Source organism: Camelina sativa, chromosome 20, assembly GCF_030686135.1.
Source record: "Camelina sativa cultivar CO46 ecotype springtype chromosome 20, ASM3068613v1".
Taxonomy (NCBI): Eukaryota; Viridiplantae; Streptophyta; class Magnoliopsida; order Brassicales; family Brassicaceae; genus Camelina; species Camelina sativa.
Genome location: NC_141899.1, coordinates 2,448,078 through 2,458,102, shown reverse-complemented (window position 1 = coordinate 2,458,102; position 10,025 = coordinate 2,448,078). Strand labels below are relative to the sequence as shown.

Sequence of the window (10,025 nt, the reverse complement as noted above, 5' to 3'; positions counted from 1 at the left end):
ATAGATTACAAAACTGATAGATTGATTGTTTACAAGTTAAATAGTGGATTACAAGATAGATTATGAAATAAAATTTAACCAGTGTTATAACACGGGTACTTATCTAGAATCATTAATAATGTAAAACTTACAAAATATATGTCTTTTTTTAAGCCTTCATATTTAGCATATAGTTTTATTGCATAATGTATTATCCAAAAAAAACTTTTAAAAACAATTACATAAATTATATTTTATATAAAAATTACAATAAAATGAATTTTAACCTGTGCTCTAGCACGGGTCTTAATCTAGTTCATAAATAAAACAAAATACAAATAATAGTATTATTTTATTGAAAAATCATGATAAGAGTTTATAGAGTTTCTCACACATGTATCTTTTGAGGGGTTCGCATTCAATTTTTATAATTCATAAACAAAGAGCATATACATACATTATATATATATATATATCAGTTAGATAGTTTCTCTTTTACATAAACCACATAAACTTGAATTCTTACAGATGTTTCATAAACACACACATTAGTTGGAACAAGAGGGGTAGTATAGCAAACCCATCATTGTTATTCACTAATTTTATTTTTTTACTTAGAAAACATAACCCAAGTTTTCTTCACCAGTTCAAATCTTATGAAGATGCGTTGAAGAAAACAGACGAATAAAACACCTTGATGAAGGATGAGCCAAAGATGATTTGCCTGTTTACAGCCAAACGGATGGTACAAGGACCAACCAAGGAAACTCATTATTCTTTTTTTCAGGACACAAGTTCTCTCGTCGTTTGGCTGAAAGATAAGGGACAAGATAAAGACCTGTGAACCAAAACCCCCAAGTTTTGTCCCTATCTGCTGATCATGTATTAAGATTGTAGCAGCCAGCTGTATCCACTGTTGCTGCATTCCACTTGATAGGCATGACCATGCCACTAGGAGTATAGACTGACGAACTTAGAAAGTAATCCATACTTGTAACTTCGGATCCCGAGAGATTTGGCATGTTTGCTTCCCTCGATGACTTCATGGTCCCGCTTTCCGGATGAAAGACTTCAGAACTCTGAGAATTGCTCGGCTTAGTTGCATCAACTTTCTTGGTGTTCAAGAAACGCCCACCAGATCCTCTAGGACGGCGCATAGCATGGAGATGGCGCGAGTGATGAATATATGGCTGCAACATCATAACGTAAAGCAACATTTTCGAATATGAATATATATTGAACAAATTATCAAAAACTTCTCAATAAGTTAGTTACCTTACGGCATCTACTCAGTTTCTCAGCCTTTGCTCTGGACAGGCGTCGCCTAATAATTCCATGGTACTGCTTCGCATTCACATAGATGGTACCATCCTCTTCTGTCTCCATCTTTAGAGGCAGCATAACTCGACCAGAAGACCTCTGAGGTCCATAAGCTGAAAGAACTCCATAGTATTGTTCTACATGAGGATGCTTTGTGTAGATCTACAATGAAAAACAAAACACAGCAAATACTCATCAACAGGAACAAAATCATAGGAATATAAAATTTTATGTCCCACTGCAAGAAAACTGTACCACTGGCCGAGCAAATCCAAACTCGAAGCAAGCTGCTTGCATCGTGAAAGCAACATGAGGCTTTGGCACATCTTGTGAACTCTTTTTACCACCTAAATTAAAGATTAGACAGAACATATAAGATTTAACTTAAAGCATTTGGTATTCATTCTGCAAGAAACAGAGAAGTATTGTTCTTCTTGCAAGGCTATTAACTAATATACGATGTTACGGTTATGCAATCTTAGAACCTTCACTAAAACACACTTAGAGAATTCAGAATGAAAGCTGAGAGTTTACCAGGTGACAAAGTGAAGAGAGTAGTAGAACTTTGTTTATCCACCACACCTTGTTCTGTCTCCGGAGTAACTGCCTTAACTTCGGCGAATGAATCAGAAGCGTCTCCGGAAAGGCTCTCTGTAGTCAACGGCTGAGATCCAAAAGCATTCCACCATGGAGTCTGTGGTGGCGACAAAAGTTCCTCAGTTTGCATAGCTTATCTCAAATAAAAGTCCAATGGAAAAGTGCAAAAAGAACCACAAGTCGATGTTGCTGCTGAGTTGAAAGATCTGCTGAACAAGGTTAAAAACAAAAACAAAAAAATCAGTAACGAGACATTAATGTGCAAAACCTAGACAAGATCCTCAGTAGATACTAAAGGACCCCCAAAAAAAGAAGAAGATGGAAGAATCAAGCAAATAACAGTCCAAATTTGGGGTACGAAAGCATAAGCAGAGTAGACTTACACAAGAGAGTGAAAAGCTTTGAGATTCCTATTAGTTGGGAGCCATGTCGGTTCCAAATAGGAAACAAAGATCCACAGAGAGAAGGAGAGAGAAAGAGAGAGATGTGTCTATGAGTGAACAAGTGTAATGGAAACAAGAGCTTCAGGAACCAATCACCTTCAACTTTCATGCGATCAAGAATTATTAATTATAAAATTTTACTTTAGTAGGTAGTGACATTAAAAAAAAAACAAAAAAAAAAAATAGACAGAATTATTGCTCTAGTAAACTGTAGTAGCGTTGGCTTGACGTGCTCTCTCCACAAGCTACAATGATCCCACAACACTTCATAATCATTTTCGTACCAATCTCCATCAAGTAAACAGTAGTAGTACTACTGCGTTCTCGTCAAGTTTCATTTTTGTTCCCTTCTGATAAAAATAGGTTTTTATAGGCCGGACCGGAGAAATAAAAAAGACAAGGGAGAAATAAAGTTGTGAAGAAAACTATGGGTCGAATTATAAGCCCAATTTGAAAAGGCCCATTGGAAAAGTATTAAAGGTTCGATCTTCCCGGGAGGATCATGGTTCGTTTCCTTGGTTCTCAAGCTTTTTTTTTATCTCGAAGTCGTTGAAACAAACACACTCAACCCCTCAATTGGGTATGTTTAGTTAATGAGTTGGAAACATACTACCCAACTCCATTGGATAATTTACTTAAGGTCGGATTAAATCGGCCCATCAAATTTTGACCTATCTGAGAGTATATAACTCAGATAAAAGTCTCCTATAAAATTTGACATCAATCTTTAACCCTTATCCCAATTTTATTATATGCTCTTTTAAGATAATAATATGACAGTCAAAAAACTGATATCTTTCCTTTTACTTCTTAAATACCCTAAGATATATTTCCTTTATATATATAGGTATGTATATATTGGTTTATATAGAAAACAAGATATGCATGCATCTAATCTGTTTTTATTCCTACACACAGCTCATACACATTCCGTTTATGGTATGGTATCATAACATTTAACTACATATATTTATGTAGTCATACTTTTTAATTGCTTTAATTGAAATTTAAGAGAGAAGTCAAATAAAGAAAATAACAAGTAATGATATTAATTAACTTTGAACTTGAAACATTTTTTCTTATTTTGAAAATGATTAGCCGTTTAAATAATAATTATTTTATCGTAAACAACATGCAATATATTGGGGGTTTGAAACATGTTGAAAGGAGATGTATATAAAATTTTAGTATATATATGTACGATGCATGAGAATGATATATAATCTCTCTAGGCGTAATAAGTGACTTGCATGCATGACAATGATTATCTTATAAAATACGATGATTTTGATAAAATATACGAAGGAGTTCTTCAAATTGCAAAGAATAGTAAAAGACACAACCATTCAATATTAAAAATTAAGTTGACATGACAAGCAAATACACGAGTTTAACACAAAACAAGAGACACACGATAAGAACAATAGAAACTAGAGATGTGAAACGAGCAAGAGACAACGATAATAGAAAAGGACAACTTTATTTATTCAAAACTCCTTGTCATGTCAACTTCGACCGCAGCTTCATTCGGCATGGTCTTCAGCACCAGCACCAGCCTTGCTGCTCTCTCCTTTAGAGGTTCCCCCCAAGTTTTTATCACCAACAGCTGGTTCCATGTTTAGGTCCATTCCAGTGACCATTGTGGGTAAATGAGTCTCATCAGAAGGTTCTTGGACTTCTGGATCAGCGGAGACCCATTGATCAAAGTAATACATACTTCCAGTCTCCATCACGTTCCCGCCCCACCCGGCAGACGGAACATTCGAAGCCCTCAGGGTCGCATCTCCAAGAGATGCCTCGTCGACACTCATGATGTCAAGTTGTTCCTCAGAACCCATCTCTTTCCTCAAACACATAATCTTCTTACCCGTATACGATAGTAATTTATCAACCTCGGTACGGGAAAGATCAGCAAGTTGACGACCAAGGGAGAGCTCCAACATGAGATTGTCCATCTCAATCTCAGTAATAGCCTTCCGAGTATCGGCTATTTTCTTCTCAAGCTTTTGGATATTGGTCTGGATGAATGACTCCGGATCAACGGCCTTCATGTTCCTTTCATGGTCGGTTAGAGAGTAAAACTTGTCGAAGAGGGACTTCGCGGTTTGAGGAGCTGGCCACACCTCCAGATGATCTACTTCACGGTCGTAAACAACGAGACATGCTCGCATGTCACACAGTATCGAGAGCTCCTTCGTCTTCTTAACTAAACCAGCCAGCCTCTTCTCAAGGCTGAGTCTCCTGGCTTTCTCGTTGGCCCATGTGGTCGGAGTTTTTCTTTTACCCATTTTCAATGTTTTTTTCTTTCTTTTCTTTGTGTGTGAAAAGAGAATCCTAGTGATCTTATTTATAAGAAAAACCAATAATAGATAAGGAAGTAAGAATCTGAAACTCTCTCCACAAATTTCTTTTTTGGTAAATTAATTACTAATAGTTCAAAATTCAGTCAACTAATGTTTGAATGGGTTTTTTGGAAATTTATTAAAAAAAAAGAAAGAAAAAAAGTTATTCTTTGTTTTCCTTCTATGTATGTTATTATCATCATCTTTCCACATGTAGCTTTTCTATTCGTTTTTACAATAGCGCAACTGTGTTTTATGTAGAAACATCATTCCTCAGATTTTCTCAAAAATTCTAAAGTTATATATATATATATATATATATATATATATATTTTGTCAAACCTCTAAAGTTAGTAGTATATATATATATATATTTCAAAATAATTTAACAAAGTTTTGAAGGTACTTAAGAATATAATTTGTCGTAGGTTTTGAGAAGCATAGAACATGCATGCATGTCTATTTTTATCTAAGTTATATTAAAATACGAGATACAATTTTGCTTACCCACAAACAAATAGTAGCTCTTTTGATCAAATTAAGGATATCCTGCGCAGCTGCACACATATATCATGTTGTATTATATGATATAAAGAACAAATAATTTTTCATTAGCTAGATTGTATAAATTAATTTATATTGAAATGACTACAAATATGTAAAAAAAAAAAAAGAACTTTGAAAATAAATAATTAATGGGTACACATTATGTATAAGATCATATACGAGCAAACAAAATAGAATGGTTACATACATAATGAGAAATTGGGTGCATTAACGGAGGGTATCAGTAATTAAGAAGGAAATAAGAGATTTTAATAGATTTCAGCTTACCTCACTTGCTTACATACTGATGCTATGTTAACCTTCGAAATCCAATAACAGAATGCACGTACGTTGCTGAGCCAACAATAACAAAAAAAAGGTTCACAAAGTAGTGACTGAACTAATATAAGAGGTATTTGGTTCAAAAGAACTAGCGTGAGAAAGCAATTGCAAAATGCATCATGCAGACCGCAGACCAAAAATAGTCCAACGCAGCCTAAAGATCACTAACCAGCCCTTTATCTCTTCTACTCCGCAACAATACATATTTGTAACATATTTGAATTCATGACAAAAATTATTTTAGATCATCCTTAATATATGAGCCACAACAGTTACTTTACATTTTAGAAAAAAGAAAAAAAAAACATACACAAACATATTGGCTTTCACCAACAGAGTTTTGTTTTAATTAATCTTTTTATAAAATATTTTATAATTTTGAAAAATGAAGATATTGATTTTGCTAAATATAAAAGATACAGTATTAGATAACTACCAACTCAAAATTATGTACCGACAACTAAAACACTAACAAGCACACACAAACGTCAACACAATCCTTAAAACTACGATATCTAGGATAAACTTACATGAAATTACAATCTCATAAAATGAAGCACTAGCTAACAAGCTCAAACAAACTTAGGACATTTTTGTCCCAAGTACATAGTATATATCTTAAAGAAAAACTTGAATTTCACTAAACATATGATTTATCATGAATCTATTACCAACAAAGATAAAAATTTAAGATCTTCCAAAATCACAAAGAAAACTAATCTAGATAACAATGTAGCCTGTCATTTAAGAGAGAGTTACTCACCATAAAATGACTGAAGAAATTTTAATGGTTAAACTTCCGTCGAAGATCTAGTTTTGAGTTTATTAGTGCATCGAAGAACACAAAGTAAAAAGCGGCGATTGAGAATAGCTAAAAGTAGGTTTAGGCTAAAAAACAATATACACACTTCTATTTACACAATGTATTTTTTAAAATAATGGCCCAAGCCCATATATTTAAAGTACAAAACTTATACACATTTCATGGACGGGCGATCTATTTGTCCATAAAAACTACGCATTAAGCTATATAAAGCCCAAACTTTGATTTTAAACAATATATTTGTGGACAAAAAGTTGTATACTTATTTTTTCCCCAAATAAAATTTCCATATCTAAATCTCTCCAAGTTTGGGTTACATGGATTTGCGCTTTAAACCCAATCGAGACCATAACCATCTATCTAAAATACATTTTCTTCTTAAACAAAAACATTTTCAAGGTGATGTGCATACACTAGTAAAATTATTCCGTATAGTTACTAAAAATTTTGTAACTATTACGTGTTTTTCGTAGCAAGAAAATATATGTTACAGTTTTGTGACAAATTAAATTAGTAACTATTTCTTCGTCACTAATTTCTCCTTCATAACTAATTGTCGCAAAGTGCTACAATTTAGATACTACTTAATCTGTCGCAAATTGCTACTAATTGTTACAAGTATATGTAACTATATGTTACAAATTGCTTCAGAAATTTAAGTAACATCTACTTTCAAAAAGCCACAAAATTTTGTCGCTAATTGACTCACAACAGGCTACAAGTTACTTGTTATAAAGTTGTTACAAATTGCTACACCTTTTCGTATCCATTACGAAATTTATATTGTTGCCTTGTGCTACAAGGTTTTATATGTAGAGCCAAAACAAATTATCTGAAAATATCCTTGAAAATCAAATTGCAAAACTACCGGTACAAAAGTTCCGATTAATATTAAACTAATTAGTTCTAAAAGTTCAAAATAGATAGAGTTTTAAACTTGTGACCAATTCTCCCTGTGGTGTGAAGATCATCAAGCTTACCGCTTTCAATGTCCTTAGCCTTAGATGTGCAGCTGAGTACCTTGAGATGACTGATAACTATGGAGAAGAAAATCTTGTCGGTATAACTGAGACTTTCCTCAGTGAAGTGTTTGGGAACTGGACAGACTCGATCAAAGCTCTTCAGACTTGTGAGGAAGTGACCGGTCCTGCTCCACCAAGTATATATGCTTATAGAAATTATAGTATCTTATCAGCAGAGAAAAGGGACTCACTGCAACATATTGATGTCAACCGATCATGCATGTCAAGTCATAGTGCAAGGAGGAATAGAAAGTTATGCATCTTAAAGTTTTAATCATTGTTTCCGGCGGTCTGCAACATATTGATGTCAACCAAGCATGCATGTCAAGTCATAGTGCAAGGAGGAATAGAAGATGCTCAAAAACATTTTCAAGGTGATGTGCATATATATGTACAAAAGGGAATTATACACTATCATATATACAGGGAGTCGGAGAAAAATAGGTCGTGCAACCCGGTATTTATATTCATGTCTATTTTGGAATATAGCATACTATAACATTTACTATGAAAACTGCCAAACATTATGTGTGTTATCAAACCATTTGAAATAAATAATGATCTGTTTCAAGATTATTATGTTAAAGAAATTATTAATTAACGGGTTGACCATTTTATTGTAAGTGAACTTTTTAGTTTTTTAATAGTGGTAAAAGTAAGAAGTAAACTAAAAACTAGTAAATAAAACAATTATCGTTGGTAAGGCCGGCGAGAATATGTAGCCAACAAGACAATATCAAATACGTCATTTTCGTTCAAGCACTCAACATGCCATGATTTATATTACGTACAGTATATTAGATATAATTAATAAAACCCCTATGATATTTTTCTTTAGACCAAATAAAAGTCTTGAAATGATCATCCCATCATCGTAACATAAATTGAATTAGAGTTGCAAAAAACACAAGTTTCAGGTCGGGAAAAAATTAAGGCAATTAGACTTGAATTGAAAACACCTATGACAACTTGTATATAAACCTGTTGTGTTGACAATTAAAACCTATATGTAAATTAGGAAAAAAATCATCCATTAATCCATGTTTTTGGCAGTAAATGTTATTAGAACTAGTGTATAACCTAAAATCAACTATTATATGACAATGGATTACGGTGGCTATATATTATTAAAATCTACGATTGACTACTACTAGACAATCAAAGTCTTAATGATAATTCGAATATGTAAAAGCTATGGTTCCTTCATTATTTGTCAATATTATGTAAAATCACCTTACCAAAAAAAAACAATTAAACAAAGCTCTATATGACAAAACTATATCATATCGTTGACTCCGGAACTTCCTCATCGTGATGACCAAAAACTTAATACATTCGCTACTTTCCTCGTATACCCATCAATATTTTCTTCAGACTAAAAATCATAATCTGACCGCCGTAATGAACGCGACGGTGGTGCCACCTGACTCTGGCCACTGGCTAACAAACACCGATAGGATGGGTGGATTAGCTTACGGGATCGGAGTCTCCATTGGTATACTAATGCTAATTACCACAATCACCCTCGCCTCTTATTATTGCACTCGAAGCCATATCAATGCTTCTCCCACGACCACTCCGAGGACAAGACGCCGGCAAAGAGAAACCAATGAAACGTTGCAAGCTGGCCAAGAAGGGTTCAACTTCGAAGGTGACGACGACCAAAACGACACCGTTGTGGTCGAAGTCTTGGGGCTAAACGATGAGGTGATCAAGAGTTTTCCTAAGCTAGCGTACGAAGAGGCTTGTGTGAGCTACAGCTTGCAAAGGGAATCGAGTTCGACGACGTGTTGTTCTATATGTCTTGCGGAGTACAAGAAGAAGGACATGATCAGGGTTTTGCCCGATTGTAACCACTTGTTCCACGACAAGTGCGTTGACCCTTGGCTCAAGCTTCATCCGACGTGTCCCGTTTGCCGTACGTCTCCGTTACCGTCGCCGGCGATAACTCCTGTCGCTGACGTTGTTTCCTTTTCCCGCCGGCCAATGATGGATATTTGACTTTCTTTCGTCACGTTTTAAAGATATTGTTGTTGACATTTTTCTTTTAGAGTATATATATATATAAATCTCTAAGCTGTAAAGTTTCACGTTTCTATATTTGGTTATGCACAAACATGAATCAATCAGACTCTTCTTACTATTATATAAAAAAGAAGTGGAGCAAGACGTTTAATATTTTTTAGAAGAGGCGACAATTTATATTCATAAAGATTAAAGAATAAGAAAAATATGTAATTTAGCTCTACTCTAGGCTAATGTAAATAGCAGCAAGTGAGTCAAAGTTGGCAAAGTCATAACAATTTTTTTTTCCGGTGCCAAACCAATTGAAATTTCAAAAATATATATGTGGTGGAATCATTTCGATAGAGCAAAGAAGAAAATTAAGGTAGAGTAACATTTTATTTTATTAGATTGTTCACTCGTCAAAACGAAGGTCGATATCGAAAAAAAAAAATTATCAAAAAGGAAAAGAAAAATTAAAGTCAACTTTATCAATTAATAACAATTATATAAAACTATAATAGATGGTATGCATTAAAAAAAATCTAAAAAGTCAATTTTCTTTTTAATTATAAAAGATAAGTGTAGTTAAAATAGAGATAATGAC

The 10,025-nt window shown here is 33.9% G+C and overlaps 3 protein-coding genes across 10 annotated transcripts; 1 reads left to right on the top strand and 2 right to left on the bottom strand.

Annotated features, from left to right (window-relative positions):
* Positions 1-380: 380 nt before the first annotated feature.
* Positions 381-2,700, bottom strand: LOC104768848 (nuclear transcription factor Y subunit A-10-like). 7 transcript variants are annotated; one of them, XM_087505423.1, is made up of 6 exons: positions 2,280-2,579; positions 1,834-2,105; positions 1,555-1,646; positions 1,255-1,461; positions 818-1,169; positions 381-703 (listed from the first exon to the last, which is right to left on the bottom strand). In XM_087505423.1, exons 2-5 carry the CDS (start codon positions 2,024-2,026, stop codon positions 858-860), a joined length of 804 nt encoding a protein of 267 aa, XP_087361549.1. In that variant the 5' UTR covers positions 2,027-2,105; positions 2,280-2,579; the 3' UTR covers positions 381-703; positions 818-857. The 7 variants fall into 7 exon arrangements, 6 of the variants coding, with proteins under 6 accessions (XP_087361549.1, XP_087361552.1, XP_087361551.1 ...); XM_087505426.1 differs by having other exon boundaries at positions 1,834-2,102; positions 2,280-2,413; XR_015593134.1 differs by having other exon boundaries at positions 580-703; positions 1,260-1,461; positions 2,280-2,454.
* A 966-nt stretch (positions 2,701-3,666) lies between these two features.
* Positions 3,667-6,454, bottom strand: LOC104768847 (agamous-like MADS-box protein AGL80). Of its 2 annotated transcripts, XM_087505421.1 has the most exons (4): positions 6,333-6,454; positions 5,516-5,581; positions 5,189-5,238; positions 3,667-4,681 (listed from the first exon to the last, which is right to left on the bottom strand). In XM_087505421.1, the coding sequence occupies exon 4, from the start codon at positions 4,625-4,627 to the stop codon at positions 3,863-3,865; it is 765 nt and encodes a 254-aa protein (XP_087361547.1). In that variant the 5' UTR covers positions 4,628-4,681; positions 5,189-5,238; positions 5,516-5,581; positions 6,333-6,454; the 3' UTR covers positions 3,667-3,862. The 2 variants fall into 2 exon arrangements, with proteins under 2 accessions (XP_087361547.1, XP_019097705.2); XM_019242160.2 differs by lacking the exon at positions 5,189-5,238 and having other exon boundaries at positions 6,333-6,447.
* Positions 6,455-8,669: 2,215 nt separating this feature from the next.
* LOC104768846 (putative RING-H2 finger protein ATL71) lies at positions 8,670-9,522 on the top strand. Its single transcript, XM_010492910.2, has one exon. It carries the CDS (start codon positions 8,729-8,731, stop codon positions 9,413-9,415), a length of 687 nt encoding a protein of 228 aa, XP_010491212.2. The 5' UTR covers positions 8,670-8,728; the 3' UTR covers positions 9,416-9,522.
* The last annotated feature ends 503 nt before the right edge of the window (positions 9,523-10,025 follow it).

Bases quoted from the DNA above. Each gene is read 5' to 3' on its own strand.
- LOC104768847 (XM_087505421.1), bottom strand. From the start codon at position 4,627: ATGGGTAAAAGAAAAACTCCGACCACATGGGCCAACGAGAAAGCCAGG.
- LOC104768848 (XM_087505425.1), bottom strand. From the start codon at position 2,026: ATGCAAACTGAGGAACTTTTGTCGCCACCACAGACTCCATGGTGGAAT. The intron at 1,462-1,554 runs GTACAGTTTTCT...TTTTCATTGTAG, and splicing joins TTGGATTTGCTCGGCCAGTG to ATCTACACAAAGCATCCTCA. The intron at 1,170-1,254 runs GTAACTAACTTA...ATGATGTTGCAG, and splicing joins AACTGAGTAGATGCCGTAAG to CCATATATTCATCACTCGCG.
- LOC104768846 (XM_010492910.2), top strand. From the start codon at position 8,729: ATGACCAAAAACTTAATACATTCGCTACTTTCCTCGTATACCCATCAA.